The sequence below is a fragment of the Pseudopipra pipra genome, chromosome 19 (genome assembly GCF_036250125.1).
Source record: "Pseudopipra pipra isolate bDixPip1 chromosome 19, bDixPip1.hap1, whole genome shotgun sequence".
Classification (NCBI taxonomy): Eukaryota; Metazoa; Chordata; class Aves; order Passeriformes; family Pipridae; genus Pseudopipra; species Pseudopipra pipra.
This window is the reverse complement of record NC_087567.1, coordinates 11,276,372-11,295,343: the sequence shown is the minus strand read 5'-3', so window position 1 is coordinate 11,295,343 and position 18,972 is coordinate 11,276,372. Positions and strand designations below refer to the sequence as shown.

The window sequence follows — 18,972 nt, the reverse complement described above, 5'->3', positions numbered from 1 at the left end:
CATCAGCTGTGCCAGGCACTGCTCAGCCAGTGCTGGGATGGTCACAGTGTCCCCTGGGACAAGATCTCAGCATTTCAGGGTGTGTGGGAGCAGGTGAGGGGCACGAGGGTGTTTGTACCACCCCTGGCTCCTTCCCCTATTTTTTCCCCTATTCCCCTCCAGGGAAGGGTCAGGCAGGGGGAGGTTACATGACTGTGAGTCCCTGAGGTTAATGAGTACCAGAGCCTTTAACTGAGGGGCAGGGGGGGCCTTCAGCTGTGTTTTTGGCTGAAATCACTGGCTTTGTGACTGACACAGCTCTGCAGGGTGGGACAGAGAGAGATGTGGGGTGTTGGCATCCTCCAGGAATTCGGTGGGCAGACATCAGTGGGGGTTCTCCTCTCTCTGGATGACTCTCCTGCTGACTCACCTGCTTCTGCAGCTCTTTTTAAATGCTGGTGCTCTGGTCTCTGCCTTGGGAGAGGGAGAATTCCCAGAGTGAAAGCAAGGAGCAGAGCTGGGAGGTTAATGGTTAAACTGAGGACACCCCAGAAATATCCCAGATTCCTCCCCTGTGAGTCAACCTGCTGCAGTGGGATCCTGGGGCCCAAATTGCTCCCTTGTGACTCAACCCGCAGCAATGGGATCCTGACTCAGTCCCTGTCTGTGGTCTGAAGGGGTTGGCATTATGAGGGAAGCTCAGGTGGAGCGACAGGAAGCCTCCTGTGGTGTATACACGTGATGTTTCCAGCCCTGTCCTTCCCTGAGCAGGAGTTACTGTGAGGGAGGGTAGAGGATGGCACAAATAATACCCAGAAGAGGTTCAAAGCAGCCGCCGTCCTTCCCTGCAGCCCCCGTTTCCCGCTGCTTCCCTCTGAAATTCCTCCATCAAAAGCCTTCTTGTTACTGTAACAGAAAATGCTGGCAAAGCACCTCAAGGGATATGAAAAGACACTGGAATCTGGGTGCCAAAATCCACGTCAGCTGGTGGAGGAGCAGAGGGGCCGGTGTCTGGGGAGGGAAGCACTCGGAGGGCGCTGCTTTGAGGAGGGATGAGACCTGCCAGGTGTGTTAATCTCTGACCTTCCCAGAAGCATCCCAGGGTTTCAACACATTTCAATTACCCGCCTGTGCTGCTGCTTCGCCCTTTGGTGGCTCCTGTTCTTGGATGGTGGTCATTCTGAGGTGGATCTGTGTATTAGATCCCAAGGAAGGGGATGGAAACCCCACCTGGGCCGTGTCCCTGCTGCCACAGCGTCCCCCCAGCCCTGCTGCAGTGCTTGCTGGAGGCTTGGCAGTGCTCCAGGACAAATTACCCGTGGCTGCTTTGGGAGTGGGGGTGAAGACAGGGTTTGGGGGTTCCTTTGTCCTCTTTGGTGGGCCTGGAGGAGCCCCTCTGGCCTCTGCTGCTGGGGATCTCTCAGGGATCCCTTTCCAGCCAGGTGTGGGGCAGGAGGGTGCACTATCCAACCAGACCCACAGAGCCAGAAGAAAACCCCTAAAGATGTTGATTTGGGAGCAGAAAAAGCTTTTTGAGCCTTTTTGGCTGATGTGAGCTGGTAGAGAGCAGTGAGGACAGAACCCATCACGTTGCTGTGGTGGAGATGATAACTAAGCCCTCTCATCCCTTGTGGTTGATGGGAAATGATTCTGTGGCCACCTGGGGTGGCGTTTTAAATTTATTTTCATGACTTAAAAGTATTCTACAGAAGAAATTCCTCCCTGGGAGGGTGGGGAGGCCCTGGCACAGGTTGCCCAGAGGAGCTGTGGCTGCCCCTGGATCCCTGGAAGTGTCCAAGGTCAGGTTGGACGGGGCTTGGAGCAACCTGGGCTAGTGGAAGGTGTCCCTGCCCAGGGCAGGGGTGGAATTGGATGAACTTTAAGGTTCCTTCCAACCCAAAGCCCTCCCTGATTGTATTACACAAAGAGGTGAAGCCCATGGACGGATGGCTGGGTGGGTGGATGGATGGATGGGTGCAGGAGCCCTGGGAGCCCGGGGCCCTTCCCTGGAGCAGTGATGGGGCTGTGAAGGGAGCCCAGCACCCATTAATTAATTAAAATCTCAGACCCGTGCGCGGGCCGGTTTGCCTTGGCTAAAACCAGTGTGAGAAACTTCCTCGCAGCGTTTCTGCGTCGTCCGGGCTGAAGTGTTGTCATCCGAGGCCGCTTTGCATGACAATGCCCCGGGCTCTAATTATGCACAAGGATGCTAATGGGCACCGAGCGGGCTGGATCTCCATGGGAAAACTATCTGTTTGCGAGGGGCGGGGGGCAGCAAAGAGAAAGAAAATCCACCCAAACAAAATAAACCATGACAGTTCGGGGAGGGAGGAGGAAAGGGGGCGAGGAAAGGGGGCGGGAGGCAGCACAGGGGTTGGGGAAGGCAAGTCTGAAGCTAATAAGGCTCGGGTTTGGCTTTTATGGGGGTCCTTTCTCAGCGGTGGGATGTGTCCGTGTTGGGCCCTGGGGGCTCTGGCTGCCTGCAGGGATGAGGGGACCCAAATGGCTCCCGCAGTGCTGGGATCTGCAGGAAAACTGGGCAAAACTGGGAGTTGTTTGTGCGGTGCAGTGTGGGGAGACTGAGGCACAGAGCAGCTCAGCTGGCCTGGGTGCCAAGGGGTGCAGGGGAAGGCTTGGGGGATCCAGTCTGCCTTCTCCCGTGTTCCCAGTGCTCTCCAGCACCTCCTGCTTTAATTCCTCCAGCTTTGCTACAGGGAACAATTGCTGTTCTACTGCTGTAGAAAAGGCAGCTGGAAATGAAAGCTTTTGCCCACAGTTGCATTCAAAGGCTGCTCTTCCCAAGAGCTTCGGGGCTCTTTTCCAGATGCCCTGTTGGCTTTTCCTTCCTGTGTTTGCTAAGGGCATTTTGCAGAGGTTGGGGTGAGGGAGGAAGGCAGCAACCCTCCCCTGTGTCCTCCTGAGTCTCCTGGGAATCATTTTCCCTATTTCTCTCCTACTTTGAGAAGGTTAAAGTGACTCTGGAATGGGGAGTGTTTGAAAATGGTTGGACGGAGCTGTCCCGGGTTTCCAGGAGCGTAAAATGACAGAGATGTTAAATATCCACCCGAGGGGGGTGAGTGGGACCCAGAAACCCCCGTTACCAGGGTCTGTCACGGGCTGGGCCTTGAGGCCTCGGGTTTGGCATCTCCAGAAAAGCAGATAAAATTCCTGGCGCTCCCTGAAGAGCTGTGGAAGGTGCCTGATGCACCTGACACCTGCACTGGGTTGTGAGAAATGCATGACAGGCCTGGGGATGGAGCCTGCCCGGGGTGCAGGGCTGTTATTAACCCTCATTGAAAGGCTCCCACACTTAATGAAAGCAAAGAGCAGTAAAGAGCCAGGTGCAGGGGTCTAAGGAGCTTAAAGCTGTCCCTCTCTGCTGGTGCTGATGGAGTCATCTGGCTTTAATGACACTGCTTTACCCACTCCACTGGTGTTTAGGATGGGGGATGGATTTTAATGTCCAGCTTCCAGGGATCATGCCTGGGTTATTCCTTTCCAACCTCCCTGTGCACCATGAGAGTCCTGGGTGAGGACAGTCCCCACCCAGCCACCACCAGCTGCTGCCACCAGAGCAAACACAACTGGAAATATCTCGGCTGCTTCTTCCTTGCTCAGAGCCCTGAGCGTGGCAGGGCTGGACCATGCTTAGGCTGTCAGGGTAGGACTTCTTTGGGAGCTGCTGAGGGAGCTGGGGGGGCTCAACTTGGAGAAAAGGAGGCTCAGGGGGGACCTTCTGGCTCTGCAACCCCCTGACAGGAGGGGGGGGCCGGGATGGGGTCGGGCTCTGCTCCCAGGTAATGACAGGACAAGAGGAAATGACCACGAGCTGTGCCAGGGAAGGGTCAGGTTGGATATCAGGAGGAATTTCTTCACTGAAAGGGTGGTCAGGCATTGGCAGGGGCTGCCCAGGGAGGTGGTGGAGTCCCCATCCCTGGAGGTGTCCATGGCACTCAGTGCTTTGGGCTGGGTGACAAGGTGGGGATCAGTCACAGGTTAGACTCGATGATCTTGGAGGTCTTTTCCAGCCAAAATGATTCTGTAGCTCTCCATGCCAAAGGGCTCCTCAAGCTGATGGCCAAGGCAAGCTGGGAACCAGAACAAGTGCTGGATCTGGGAGTCTTTGCCCTGCTTGGATACCCAGGTATCCCACCCTGTTTCAGACACACGGGGTTGCTTTCCTTGCCCTTCAGTGTGAAGTGTGTTCTCCAAACACTGTCCCCACTTGCTTCTGTGAAACATCTCATCAGAGGAAGGGCTGGAATGGTGGGATTGCCCAGGTGCTGGGTCAGGGAGCTCCCATGAGGTTACTGTGTCTCTGCCCACCATTAGGATCTCTCCACCAGTAGGACCTGTTGGGTTGGCAGTGACTCTGTGTCCTCGAGCGTTCCTTGGGATGCTGGGCTAAGAGGAGCCACCTGCTTCCCTGGAATCCCCCTCCTGCTGCCTCAGGACCCCTGCACGATCCTTCCCCCTAAACTGAGCCTGTGCCAGCCCGATGCTAATGAGCCTGATTGCTGCCCCTCACCTTCCATTGCACCACCGAGTGGGAAATCTGAGCCTGGTTTGCTCCAAATCGTTCGTACTTGAGGGAGGGAGATGAGGACAAAAATCTGAGCCTTGTTTGCTTCAAATCGTTGGGGTTTGGGGGCGGGAGAGGAGGAGCTAAACATCCAGGGTGGAAAAACAATCATCCGCGAAGGGAAAACTCCGGGTTTTTCCCTGAGAAAAGGGGGACAGACCGAGTGAGGGACCTGATGACAGCCCGCGCTGCAAAGCACCCTGGCCCCACAGTGCGGAGAGATGCCTCATTGTTTGATCTGGCTGTGAGACAGATTAGCAGCCCCAGGTGGAAAGTCATAATCTGCATTTAAATGGGCCGGTTATAAAAGGTGGGGAGCGCAGGAGCCCGCAGCATTGAGCTGTGTCTTTAGCACTCCGTAATCTCTCTTTATTTTCTCCGCAGCCTGACCTGGGGGCACAGTTTCTAATTACCAGGTCACCCTGCTAATATTGTCATTTCCAGCCAGTGGGTGTGAAACCATGGCAACGCCACATTTGCTTCCAAGTTTCTAGAGGAATAAAATTTGCCTTTTAATCACAGAAAATGACTGGGTGTCTCCCCCCCACCCCCCAACTTACTCCTCGCTGATGTAATTCATTATGGGGGCTTTTAAAAGATATTTCAGTTGGGACCTTTCTGAAGCTTCCCCTCGTGGCTGTGGCCAAAGATGAGGGACTGAAGTGTTGCTCTGTGAGGTTGTAGGATCCAAGTAGATGGTTTGGATGCCAAAACTTCCTTAAATGCTCATGCTGTTTGTAGAATCACAGAATGGTTTGTGCGGGCAGAGACCTTAAAGCCCATTTTGTTCCACCCCCTGCCATGGGCAGGGACACCTTCCACTGTCCCAAGTTGCTCCAAGCCCTGTCCAACCTGGCCTTGGACACTTCCAGGGATCCAGGGGCAGCCACAGCTTCTCTGGGCAACCTGTGCCAGGGCCTCAAAGTAAAGCTCCAACATTTCTTTTTAGTATATTTTTTGTCTTTAAAAACTTGTGATTGAGTTGGTAAAAGAGAAGTGGGTCTTGGACATCCTGAGTCATAGGGATGGAGCCCCTCACCACACTGCAGGGATCTCCATGTGTACCTGCTTAGTCTGGCTCAGGTGGCAGGTGACCCCTGGGATGGTGGCTCAAACTCATGGAATTCACCTTCCAGCTTGGAAAAAGCTCACGGAGAATCAGGATGCAACAGGGCTGGTGTGGTGGGTGCATCCAATGCTCCGTGGCACGATGGCGTTGGGTTCTCATCCCTTATGTGTCTCTGGTGGTTTGAGGCTTCAAAATCCACATCTCCCTCTCCCTCACCTGTGCTGCAGCTGCTAAACCAAAGGTGTGTTCAGCCAGGGTTTGTCTTCTCGGAAAAGCTGATAAAAACTTGATTGGCAGGAGCTCAAAGAGCTCCAGAACTCGGGGGGGGGGGGGCTGGTTTCCAGCTTCCAAGGGCTGGACTGGCAGTCTTGTGGGATACCTGGTAAAAGTCTGCCCCAGTGCTGGGAGAAATTCAGGTCAGGCCTGGGCTGAAACTCTGCCCCTCAGGCCTTTCTCCTGGCTCTGCTCAATGCTTTTACTGGGATTCTGAAGTAGTTTCTAACTCTCAAAGTGAGTCAGATATGAACTGGAATCACATTTTAAGGTGATTTTCCAGCTGACAGGAGTAGGTTAATTGTAAACTGTCTACTGAAGCTTTAAAACTCCTGTCCAGCCTTATTATTAGCAGTTTAAGATTTATGGAGCGAGACTTTGCTTGGTGATAGTTGGTTTCTGCCCAGACGACGTGTGCAATTAATCCCCACGCTGGGAGAAGGAAAATCAAATATAAAGGGTTTTTTTTTCCCCCTCCTTTTCGCTCTGACACGTCTTGGGGCATGGAAGGGACCTGGGAGGGATGTGGGGGAGAAAAACTGTCCTGTCTGAACCGGGGAACCACATGTGAGTTGTCACCCTGAGCCCTGAGGGTTAAATCCTGTTCAGTTGTGAGAAACTTTGTGCTGGAGGAAACTCCAGGCTGGAGACTCAACCAGTCCCCTGAGCCTGGGAGATTTGAAGTGGATCTGGAATCTGTGGAGTGCAGAGCCCCGTGGGGTTTTTAAGGAGGATGATGGAGGTGATACCAGAGCAGGGGTGGGATCTGACCAGTCCCCTGAGCCTGGGAGATTTGAAGTGGATCTGGAATCTGTGGAGTGCAGAGCCCCGTGGGGTTTTTAAGAAGGGTGACGGAGGTGTTGCCAGAGCAGGGGTGGGATCTGACCTGCTGCAGGGCAGGGGATGGGGCTGGGTTGCCACCACCCTGGTTGCTCAGCCCGTACCTCTGCAGCTCTGACTCTGTGTGGGTGTTTTCCACACGGGACGGCCACACATCGTTCAACCTGTGGGTTTCCTGAGCTGGAGCGATGGCCTTGTTGAAATGCACTTACTTCCAGGTGGAATAGCTGCGTGTGCCTGGCTGGGGCAGCCCCTGGGCCCGGCGGTGCCTCCCGTTGTTGTGCTGCTCTGTGCTCGCCGCGCTCGTGGGCGGCACAGCCCCGGCTCCCAAACCTTCTCCCTGCGAAATGTTTCAGCCACTGAGAGCTGAGAGCAGCTCCCAGGCAGGTCATTAATTAGAAACGTGAATTTGGAGGCTTGTTTCCCTTCCCTTCGCGGAGCCGCCGTTATTTCTTATTTCAAACGGGTTTTTATTGAGCCTTTTATAAACGTGACTTTGTTTTAAGGAAGGGGTGACTCCCCTCCCCACCCCAGCTCTGCAAACAATGAGTCTCAAAGCTCAGGCCGCTGGCCACTGATGGTCCCAGGCTCTGTGTGCATGTGTGAGCACACACAGGAGCTCACACACACACACAGGGAATGAAAGTGGAATTTCACAGCCTCAGGGTTGGCTGAGCAGCTCTGATCCAGCTCCCCGTGCATGGGCCGGGCTCCTGGTGACTTCAATAGAGCCTGGCCTGGTTTATGAGCCTTGGGAGTGCAGCCTGGGCAGGGGCTGCTCCTATAAAGGCTATTGCCTGATTAGTAGTTGCATTACAATGGCACTTCAGGCCCCCATTGGGGCTCAGCGCCCCATTAGAGCAGCCCCTGTGCAAACACGGAGTAAAGAGGTGGGCTCCGACCCAAGGAGGGAACAGCCGAGCTCTTTACAGCCCCCAGGGCACCCCAGGATCGATTATTTCTGTTCCAGTAGGACTCAGGGCGCGTCTGTGCCCACATGGATGCGGGTGGCTGTGATGGCTGGGGCCCGTTCCTGGGAATTTTGGGATCCGTGGATGGCGGGTGACACTGGGCTTGTAGCTTGACTTGGGAATGGCCATGTGGTGATGGACCACTCCTGCTCCAGAGGGGTTAATGCTGCAGTGGAGGGAGTTTTGCCTTCCCCCAAAGAGGGCAGATGGCTGGGGGAGCAGGAGGGATCTGTGGGAACCTCTTCCCCCCTCCCTCCCTTGTCACCGTGATCTGGGTGCAATGGGTGCCAGCACCCCTTGCTCTGGTCACATCCAGCCCTGCTGGGGGTGGCAGAGGGACAGCAGTGGCTCTGTGTCCTGCAGTGTTTGTGCATCCTTGGCACCCGCTTCCCGAGCGAGGATCTGCTCCCATTCCATCTGCATCCACATCCCCAGCCAGCCAGAAAGGCAGGAGGTTGTGCTAGAGATGCTTAAGGTGTTTGGTTTTTTTTTTTTTTTTGTATCCTCCCTGATTCCTTGGACCCGTTTGCGCCCTGAGTCTCTAAGTTCTCTTTCCCCACCTTTTCCATCTTTACAGCATCGAATCCAAGCATCTTAGCCGAATTTTTCTGGTGTCAGCAGGGAAAGGGGGCTCGTGTTTGCCCTCCCTTCCTGACACCTCTCCTGGGTGGCAGCAGTTCCCTGCCGGGAGCCGAGTGTGGTCCCGAGGGAGGCAAACGCCAGACGCAGAGGGGGAAACTCAACTCGCTGCTTTCACTTTTACCTACAAATCTCTATCTCGCTGAACCACCTGATTCCTGGAACTGGGCCCTGAAAAGGGCAAAGAGAAACCCCAGCAACACCTTGGCCGTGCCGATCCGCGGCTGGTCCGTGTCCCAAACGCCGCAGCTGGGCAGGAGCCGCGGCCGATCCCAGGATCCCGGCACGGCACAGCTGGCTGCGAGCTGCTTGCCTTCCCTCTTGGAGAAAGCCCCGGCTTTCATGCGATGTCAACACCAACAGCTGGCTGGGGAAATGCAAACTGCGGCTCGGTTTGGGAGCAGCTGCCGCCGCTGCAGGCGGCCGGACCGGCATCACCGGGGCATCACCGGGGCATCACGGGGAGCCGGGGCTGTGCCCTGCGGCTGCTTTCAAACTGTCTCCCCGCTTTTTTTTTTTTATTATTTTGAATAGCTTATTTTTCTTTCAAATAGCTTATTTTTCCTCTGCTCCGACGAAAAACCCCAAACCCCTCACTAAGGCAGACCGCGGCAGTGCAGGAGGACGAGCAGCCCGGCGCGGGGCTCAGCCGCTCCCTGCCCACCCCCCAACCCCTGCGGCTCTCTGCGCGTTCCTGGGGGGCTCCCCTCGTGCCCCCCACCCCGCCGGGCAGCTTTGCGGCCGCCCCGCTGCGCATCTGTCCCGCACCCGCCCTTATCTGCCGCAGCTCAAACCTGCCCTGCAGCATTGCGCGAGTTCCCTCCGGTTCATTTATTATTTCTCTCCCCACCCCTCCTGCTCTGCTTTCTAGCACACGGTGCCCTGAAGCTGCGCGGCTTTTCCAGCGTTTTTCTCCCTCTGCGTGTCCCTTTCTCCCCCTCCCCACCCCGCGCAGGGCGCAGCCCCCCGGAGCGGTGGGTGGGCAGGAAGTTTGGAGCTGCGCAGGGACCCGCGTCCAGCTTTGGCTTTCCCCAGTGGAGGCCAAGAGCATTAAAGCCCACACCATGAGTAAACAGTGCAGAAATTACAGGTCCAGGGCTGGGTCATGAGCTTTGCTCTTTTGGTTTCTTGTGAGGAAGATATCCCCGGGATGCTTCCGGCGGGAAGGTGGAGCTCATGGAATGGGAGAGAGAGGGGAGCCAAGCAGGGCTGTGTTGGGACAGCAAAGCCACCGCACCCCCCGGGAGCAGCTGGGGCTGTGCTGGGCTGCCTGCTCGGGGTCTGGCAGGGATCCCTGGCGGATCCCACGCAGACATCCCTGCTGGACCTGCCCCGCTCCCACCCTCCGGCTCTCGCTGCACCCAGTGCAAACGGGGAGGGATGTGAAGGGTCCCTGCTGACCCAGACTCCTGGAGAGGCAGGCGATGGCTATCGTAATTTTGGGATGTTTTCCAGCGTGTTGCTGGGTAACGGCCCATCCCACCCACACGAGCATCGGAAAGGCGCTGTCTGGTTTCTGGGATCGTTTCGGCAGTGCCGTGCTGGCCGTGGCCCCGCCGAGCTCTCCCCGAGGCTCCCGGCTGCTTCCTCGACACAACTCCGGGAGCCGTGTTTGTTCTTTTGTCCAAAGAAGCAGCAAAGCCAAAACTCGCAGCGGGCAAAGTCCGGCTGGGGGGCAGGGGAAACCCGCCGTGTGCTGCGGGGAAATGTCCGGGAACGGAGCGTTCCCAGCCCGCGGTGGCCGATGGCACAGGTGGAGTGACACTGACCCCAGGAACGCTCAGGGTAAACGAATCCCTGGCAGGGAACCGGCTGAAGTGTAAAAACATCTCACCCCGCTGGGGAGGCTCGGGGTGGTGGCCACGAGCTCCGTGTGCTCCGGGGCTCCGGAGCAGGGCTCGCTGCTGGGATCAGGATGGCTTTTCAGCCAGGGAAGGAGTGCAGAGAGGATAAACTGCTGGCAAAGTGGTGTTTGCCCAGCCTGGGGTGCTGGGGCTGTGTGCTGTGCCTCGAGGTGCCCCACAGCAGCTCGGCTCTGGCGTGGGGCTGCCCTGTGCCAGCTCCCCGTGGAGTCTGGGACAGGCTGGGACATTTCTGCAGGAGTTTTCACGTGTGAAAACTGTGGCCTTGGAGGGACAGTCAGGGAGGGGACTTGCACAGACTGGTGTCACCAGCGAGCTCTGCAGTGACACCAGCAGTGGGGTGAGGTGGGAAAGCCATGGGCTGGGGCCTGCCTGGAGCACCCTGAGCTGCCCCAGAGGATTTAGTGATTTATTTGGGATGGATTTGATAGGAAAAGCAATGTCTGGCTGAGCTGGGGGGTCTTTCCTTCCTGGAGTGTCTGTGCTGTGTTTCTGGGGGACCATGGCCCGGGGATGAGCAGTGACAGTGATCCTCGAGGATGGCACATGTCCTGCTTGGCTCTTCAGGAGATTTCGGCTTTTTGATCAGTCTGGGCTGGTGGGGTTGTTTGGCAGGATTGGAGGATTGCAGCAGTTTTGTAAGAATGACCTGAAAGCCTTTCCCCCCAGCTGGTGCTCAGCATCCCCCCCAGCCAGGCAGCTCCGAGCAGACAACCCAGGGAGAGGGATCAGAGCCAGTGGGGCTGGGGGACAGCTGGAGCCCCTGAACTGTCCAGGCTGGCTTTATTCACCTCCAGCTCCCATTTATTCCCTGGCTCTGGTTTCCCTGGGATGCTGCACTCAGGGCCTGCCCTGATAAAAGAGGAGGGACACCCCAAACCCCATCAATGAACCCAAAACCATCCCGGGGCTCCAGCTTGGCCCCAGTGCTCCTTGGAGGCTGATAATGAATCAGACACCTGGGCCATGGTTTAATTTTTAATACAATGTATATTTATTGCAAACAATAATATACAAAAAAAAAAAAAAAGGTAAGTTTCACAGAGAGAAGGATCTTGCAAACAAACCAAACCAAACTTACCTAAAGACAAAATATGATTTAAATGACAGGTCTTTTAAGTTACAGAAATACTTTAAAAAGATCTGCTTTTATACAGAAATAGAAAGATGCCATATTATAAGAGTGCTTTAAGATTTTTTTTTTCTTCTACTGAATCCCTAAAAAAAAAAAAAATTGTTAACAAATATATCATTTTTTTTTTAAATAAAAAAAGTTTGCTGTCTTTTTTAAAAAGCAATCCTTAACTGTTCAGCCACAGCTTCACCAAAGTCAGTGTCCCCCCAGCTCTGAAGGCAGTTTTGGGGGGGATGGAAGGCTAAAACAGAGCCACCCCCAGGCAGGGCTGGGGCCTTGGGTCTCGTCCTCGCACGAGCTCGTGTGTCCCAGAGAGCTGAGGCAGAAAACAAGGCAAATGATTCAGTGATACGCTACATTTGCAATCTTTAGTTTGTACAAATCTTATTTTTTTTTTTCCAGTTCATCCTTAAGACAAAAGAAAAAAAAAAAAAAAAAAAAGGAAGAGCACAAGTTTGTACAAACCCAGGACACAGATTCCAAAAAGAATAATAATAATAATAATAACAACGACAACAAAAAAAAAAAAGAATTAAAGAGATAAATAAAGGACTGGTTACAGTTCAAGACCATAATTTAACAGGCACGGTTACCTTCCAAATAATGCTCTGACTAATGCAATCGCTTTTGAAAGGACTTAAAATAGAGGGGAGATCAAAAAAAAAAAACCCGAGGAAAATCGTGATTAAAAACTGCTCTTCTCCCAAAATAAATAATTTAAAGTATCTGTGATGTCCTGCAAGCAGAGAGGAGCCCCTGGACGGGCTTTGCATCAGGCCTGGGGTGGCCGGGGGTGCCCGGAGGGGTCGAGCTCAGCCCCCCCAGCCCAGGCAGAGCTGGGCCCGGGGATTCCCTGGGGCTGCTTTAAGGCCTCTCCCCAGCGCCTCGGGCTGGGGCCCAGTTGATTTCAATCTTTTTTTTTTGTTTGTTTTTCTTCCTTAAGGCTCGAGGTTATTAAAAAATAAAGCGGAGAAACTCTTCTCCTGGCTGGTTTTTGCTACGAGTTAGAAAAATAAAGCCTCTCCCATGCTGGTCCCTGCACAGCCCGAGCGCTGCCCAGCGCTGTGCCCGACGCTGCCCACGTGCAGAGCTTGGTTCCCAGGTCAAAGCACGCTGGTTTAGTTTTATTTTTAGAGAGAAAAAAAAAAAAAAGACACTTATCTATACAAAAATACCTCTGACTGCAAGAAAGCCTAGCGCTGCTCCACTAAGTGTCGTTTTTTTTTTTTTTTTTTAAGCTGTTGGAAAAATAAGAGCGTCTTAAAAAAATCTCTAAAAAATACGTATAAATCCCCTCGAATTGGTAACGAATCATACACAGTACATACTAAAAATATTTAAAATAGAGAATATTCCTCACAGAGGACTCTGAGTTTTCTCTTTTTTACCCCCCATTTTTTTCTTTTTTTTTTTTTTTTTCCTTTAGTTACTGCTAAAAAAAAAAAAAATCATTACAAAAGTCCAGAGAACAAGACAGCTGGGCGGGTTGGGTAGGAATCTCCTCTCCATGCTGGAAGCAGAGTTCAAGTCCAGTCCTTGGCAAGTGTGTACCGAGTTTTGCTGGCTCTCAGGCGGGTCCTGGAGGATGCTGTAGTGCAGAAGGCTCGAGGCGCTCTCTCCTCCCCGCCAGCTTTCACTTGAGCGTCTCTTTTTAATTATTATTTCAAATTCAAAGAAGGAAAAAAAAAGTCTGAAGGAAGTTCTTCTCGCTGCTTTCACGCTTTTCTGATTTGTTTTTTTCTGATTTGTTTTTTTTTTGTTTGTTTGTTTTGTTTTGTTTTCGAAATTTCTTTTTCTTTCTCTTCCCGCTTTCCTCGGCGCCTTCAGGGCCTGGTGAGCTGCGTGTAGACGGGCTGTTCCCAGTGCTGCGGGCTGTGGGTCTGGGGGATGGAGGGGACCCCCGACGTGTCTGCAATGGGGGTGTACATGGGGCGCTGCGTGGGGTTCATGTAGGTGAAGGTGGAGTAGAGGCCGCTGCCCTGCCCCGCCGCGTGGCTGTAGTAGGAGCCGGAGTTCTGGTGGTCGGTGTAGTCGTACTGGGAGCGGGTGATGGTGGGGTAGGACGAGCTGTAGTGCTGCAGGTTGAAGGAGCTGTAGTTGATCTGCTGCGGGGAGTGCTGCTGCTGCTCGCTGTAGTGGCTGGGGCTCAGCTGCTCCGTCTTGATGTGCGTCCTCTGCTGCGCCGCCGGGCCCTGCTCCCCGCTCAGCGCCGGCAGCCCGTGCTGCGCCGGGGGCTGCGGCTGCGCCGGGGGCTGCGCCTGCTGCTTGGACATCCACACGTGGCCGGCGCCGCCCGGGGAGCCCGACGTGCTGCTGATGCCGTAGCTGCCCGTGTAGGTGACCTGGCCGGGCTGGCCGTGCGCCGCCGGGCCCCCCGGGTGCCCGTTGGGAGGCAGGTACTGGTCGAACTCGTTGACGTCGAAGGTCTCGATGTTGGAGATGACGTCGCTGCTCAGCTCCCCGATGTCCACGTCTCGGAAGTCGATGTGGGGGGGCTGCCGGCCACCCTCTTGCAGGGGGCGGCCCTCCCGCTTCAGGTCCTGCTTGCCGGGCTGCGTGTCCGTCTTAGGGGTGGTGGGGGGCGTGGGGGGGCCCTGCGACTGCCCTGTGGGAGGAAGGAAGGGGGACAGGGGTGAGGGGGGTGTCGCTGTGATAACTCAGTTAATGGTTAACCCCCCCACGGGGGGCAGGGGAACGGCGCCTGCGGTCGTGTGGGGTAACACTTCCAGGTGTGAGGGGCTCAGACATGAGCCCTGTCAGCACCAGCCTGCTGCACTGGCTGAAATAACTGAGCCCTCAGACGTGAGCTGTAACATGGGCCAAGTTTTTAGGGTGCTTTTTATTTATTTATTTATTTGTTTGTTTTAAAGCGTAACTTTAGGCTTCTTACGTGCACGGGGTGAGGGGGGTTGTGCAAGTGGCTGCAGTGCCACGTGCCTGTGCCAAGGGCAAAGCCTGTGGGCAGCTCTGCCCCCTCTCCTGATGTGGCTGCCCCCCATCTCACTGCATTTCTGGGTCTCCTTTTCCCTCCCTTACCCAATCCCAGCCGGTTTGGGCTGCAACTTTTCTTAGGGAGCTGTAGCTGCGCCGTCCCCCCCAAAACGCCTCGTGGGTGCGTGGGTACCTACCCGAGTGCTCCCCGGGGGAGTGCACCTCGCTGATGCTGGAGGACGACTGCGGGGAGTCGGCCTGCAGCGCCTTGAAGATGGCGTTGGGGGAGATGTGGGTCTGCTCCGAGCCCTCCTCCTGCTCCGACTGCCCGTTCTTCACCGACTTTCGCCGCCGCGGCTGGTACTTGTAGTCGGGATGGTCCTTCTTGTGCTGCACCCGCAGCCGCTCGGCCTCCTCCACGAAGGGACGCTTCTCGCTCTCGTTCAGGAGCCTGGGGGGGGGACACGGGGGGTGCGAGGGGTCAGCTGCGGCTCGGGGGGGGCATTAGCGCGTTAACACCAGCTCGCGTCTCTCCCCGGATTCCCCCGCTGGCGATGCAAAGCCCCCCACGATGCCGAGCCCCCTGCATGGGGCACTCGCTGCTTGTCGCCCCCCAGGTTGCTTCAGTGGCCAGGCAAGAGGTGCGGGAGCTGCACCGGGGTCCAGCCCTCGCCCTCCCCACCCCGTGGGCACATGTCCCTGTCCCCGGGTGCTTTGGGGACAGCCCCATCGCTGCCTGCCAGGGCCAGGTTTGCTCACTCATTTCTCCTCCTGCCACAAATTTAGGATCTCCCCCCCCCCGCCCCCTTGTGCAGTCACAGAGTGCGCGGCGGCCAGGTGACTCACTTGCCTTCTGTTTTTCTCCCCTCCCTGCCTTATTTTGGCAGTCGGAGGGCACCCGGCCATGCGCCACTCGCCGCCGCCACCCACCCGGAGCTTGGCACCGCCGCCCCCTCCCCGCGCCCCGCATCGCCCCCCTCCCGCACTCCCTCCCCTCCCGGCCCGAGCTGATGCAATCCCCAAACCCATCATTTCCTCTGGACCCGGGAGCACAAACAAACAGCGGCCGGGGCAGCCCCCGCTCGCACGGCCCGGGGGGCTCCGCCAGCCCCCGCACGGTCCCCCCCCGCCCCGAGCATCGCTCGGGGAAAAGAAACCGCTTCCAAGACCAGAAAGCGGCCACGGGAAACCGCTTTCCCTACTTTTCCCCTACTATTCTGGCTTCTCCTGCGCCAAACAAGTTCGCCAGCACACGCAAAAGTTTTCAGCGACTCTTGCAGGCTGGGAACATCCTCTGCCTCCCGCGACCGCCGGTCCAGGCTGGAGCGGGCTCTGCAGCCGCAGCCCCCGCAGCATCCCGCGGTCCCCCCCGGCATCCTCCCGGCCCCGCGCTCACCTCCACAGCTTGCCCAGGGTCTTGCTGAGCTCGGCGTTGTGCAGATGCGGGTACTGGTCCGCCAGCTTCCTGCGGGCCGCCTGCGCCCACACCATGAAGGCGTTCATGGGTCTCTTCACGTGCGGCTTGTTCTTGCTCGAGCCGTTCACCCGCACCGGCATCGGCACCAGGGTCCAGTCGTAGCCCTTCAGCACCTGGCTCACCGCCTCCCGGATGCACACCGGGAACTTGTCCTCGTCGTTCTCCTTCTTCAGGTCCGGGTCCCCCTTGGGGAAGGTGTTTTCTTGGGGTCTGGTGTTCTCCGTGTCCGACCCGGATCCAGAGGGACAGGGGGACCCGGCGGAGTCATCCGACATAGTGGGGCTGGGGGCGTCGGAGATACATTTGTCCTGCTCTTCTGTCATTTTCATGAAAGGGTCGAGGAGATTCATGCGAGAAAGCGGCCGGGGGGGGATCAAGGGACGAAAAAAAGTTTTGCCTTTTTTTTTTTTTTTTCTTTTTTTAAGAAAATCGAAAAAGTCGAGCGCTAAGTGGGCGGGGAAGAGTTAAAAAAGGCAAAACTCAGGGAGAAACGAAGCGGCAGCTTCGAAACCAGCGGCGGGAGAAAGAAAGAGCCGGCAAAAAAAAAAAAAAAAAAAAAAGAAAAAGTCGGCGAAAACTTTTTTATTACTTTTCAGTCAAAAAAAAAAAAGATTAAAAGCAAAAAGACAAAAAAAAAAAAAAAGGCGAAAAAACCCAAAAAAACTCCAGAACGAGGAGGAAGGGGTAGAAGAGGAAACTTTTTCTCGCCGTGGCGGAGCGGTCGCGGGCCCGTGTACGGGGGTGGAGGGGAAGGGAGGGGAGGGGCAGCCCCGCCGGTCTCCAGCGCGGGCTCTGCGGCCGCGGCGCGGGGCCGCGCCTTTAAATAGCCCCGCGCGGGGCCGCGCGCGGGGGCGGGGGGGCCGCGCTCGGCCAATGGGAGCGCGGCGCGCGGGGGCCGCGGCCGCCGCCATTGGCCGGGCCCCCCCGCGCGCGCGCGCGGAGGGGGCGGGGCCGCGGTGCCGGAGGGGGGGGGACACACGCGCACACACGCGCGGGAGGGGCCGCGGGAGCGCGCACGGGACACCCCCTTTACCCCCCCATCCCATCCCATCCCATCCCAGCGCCGCGGCTCCCGGGAAAGCAGCAGCGGTGGGCAGAGCGGAGCGGGGGGAACCCCCCCTCTATCCCGTCCCGTCCCGTCCCATCCCATCCCGTCCCACCGCTGCTGCTTTCCCGGGGGGGGTCCCCGCCAATTCCCCCCGCGGTGGCGGCGGGACCCGCGCCCGTCCCGAGAGGGCGCCAGAGGCTCAGGAACGGCGCGAAGGGAGCGGGGGAGGGGGGTGCGGGGGTGTCGGTCCGTCCCGACCCGGTGCCGCCCCCGCTGGGGCAGAGGGGGTGGGGAACCCGAACTACCCCGAAAATACCTCGAATCGCTTTTTTCTTTTCTTCTTTTTATTTTTCTTTTTCTCTTTTTTAAAACTTTTTTTTGGGGCGTCCGGCGCGCCCCCTTCCGCGCTGCGACACCCCCCGCGTCCCCCTTTATTATTATTATTATTATTATTCCTCTTTATAACTCTATTTATTTATATGTTGATATAATATTATTATATATTTTTCCTTCTATATCTGTTTCTCAGCCCGTGGTCCCATCTCGTCCTTCCCCGCGGGGCCGGACCGGGCTCGGCTGCTGCGCGGTGTGGGACCCGCATCCCTTTCCCGCATCCCTTTCCCGCATCCCTTTCCCGCATCCCGGTCCCGCACCAGCCCAGGCTGGAGACCCTGCGGTGGAAGGAGCGGCCTCCCCCCTTCTTCTTCTTCCCCCCCCCCAAAAAAAAAAGTTTTGCCGAGTTGACGAACTTTTTGTCATCGAAACAAACCAACAAAAGCGAAGGAGCGCCGGGAGCTTCCCGGCGTTATCTGTGGATAAGCGCAAATATTTCTCTCAGCAGAAATAATCTTTATGGATTTCTGTGGATCGCACGGTCTCATTTTCCTTAGCAAACGGCTCTTCCGCGCGGATGAGGATTAAACGTGAGGGATGCTGGCGGCGGAGGGGTCACTCTGAGGCATTATCTTGGTGGGCAATAAAGCAGATCCCGTTTTTACGGTTCCAGGAGAGGGGGCTTTGGTGGGAGCTGTTGAGTGCGAAGGCAGCTCCAAAGCTGCCCCCCCTTCCCGCCTCCCTCCCCTTCGCCCTGGGCTCCGCAGCGTGTTCGGGAGGGAGAGACCTTCGACCGGTTCTCCCTTTACAAACTGCGCAGCCCATAATTTTTCATTTCAACTCGAGCGTTAAAGTTGGGGCTTTATCGAAGCTGCTTTAATTTGCTGCTTTAATTTGCAGCCTTTGTCCCGCCGGACAATCCTCGGGGCAGCGGCCGCTCGGGGCCGTGTCCCGGCGGGGATCCCCTATCGCGATTGTCGCCGTCACCTTAACGAGGGGGTTTGAAGGTATTGGAAACGGCACGTGAAAAAAAAAAAAAAGTATATTAAAAAAAAAAGAAAAAGGCAGCAAGGAAGGAGCTCTGAATAAACGCAGTTGAAACCCTCTCCCTGGTAGACCCTGGTTGTCTTTAGCTTTCCCTGAGATTGTTATGATGATTATGATTATTATTATTATAATTTTTTTTTTTTTTTGCTTGCAAACTTTTGGGAAGTAGTTTTTTCTTTGGGTGAGTTTAAAGGTAAGTGTCTGTCCTCTTTCCAGAGCCTTTGTCTGAAGGAACAGGGGGACTGTGGGGTTTTTCTTCGCGAGAATTTGGGGTTTCTTGTGCCTGAAACACGGAGGACGCTTTTCCCAGTGTTATATTTCTTGACTTTGCTAAATATTCAGTGGTCCTGGAGAAGATCCGCTGAGTTTGGTATCGATATTTGCAGTGAAACGGGTAAATTTAGAGCAAAAGAGGTAATTCTTAATGGTTTTCCCTTGGTAGTTTCAGCTCTAGGCTAGTGCATGATGGAATTTAGCTCAACAAATCTCGTTTAATATATGTGTTTGTTACAGGACATCAAAGAAAAGGCAGGCAGTAGATTGTTCTTATCTCAGCTGGAGCTGCTGTAGCAAAAATCTGAACAAATGTACCTGGAGGAGAAAAATATGGTGACAACAGATTGTTCCATGGCTTTGCTGCTGATTGGCAGAGATAAACACAAGAACAATTTGGGAGGATAATTGATTTAATGAAAAGTGTAATAATTAGAACATTTTTCATTCTGAAAGTCCATCTGCTGAAAGGGACTCTGCCTTTTCATCCCCGAACAGCCTGTTTTAACCAAA

At 55.5% G+C, this 18,972-nt stretch overlaps 2 protein-coding genes across 2 annotated transcripts in view; one reads left to right on the top strand and one right to left on the bottom strand.

The window, feature by feature from the left end:
• Positions 1-18,972, top strand: part of SLC39A11 (solute carrier family 39 member 11) — a 267,969-nt gene that overhangs the window by 198,901 nt on the left and 50,096 nt on the right. The window lies entirely within an intron of this gene.
• SOX9 (SRY-box transcription factor 9) lies at positions 11,186-16,555 on the bottom strand. Its single transcript, XM_064676143.1, has 3 exons — positions 15,678-16,555; positions 14,479-14,732; positions 11,186-13,955 (listed from the first exon to the last, which is right to left on the bottom strand). Exons 1-3 carry the CDS (start codon positions 16,106-16,108, stop codon positions 13,174-13,176), a joined length of 1,467 nt encoding a protein of 488 aa, XP_064532213.1. The 5' UTR covers positions 16,109-16,555; the 3' UTR covers positions 11,186-13,173.

Excerpts from the sequence above, each read along its gene's own strand:
- SOX9 (XM_064676143.1), bottom strand. The coding sequence starts at position 16,108 with ATGAATCTCCTCGACCCTTTCATGAAAATGACAGAAGAGCAGGACAAA. Across the intron at positions 14,733-15,677 it reads ACCCTGGGCAAGCTGTGGAG|GCTCCTGAACGAGAGCGAGA; the intron begins GTGAGCGCGGGG and ends TCCCCCCCCCAG. Across the intron at positions 13,956-14,478 it reads CTCCCCCGGGGAGCACTCGG|GGCAGTCGCAGGGCCCCCCC; the intron begins GTAGGTACCCAC and ends TTCCTCCCACAG.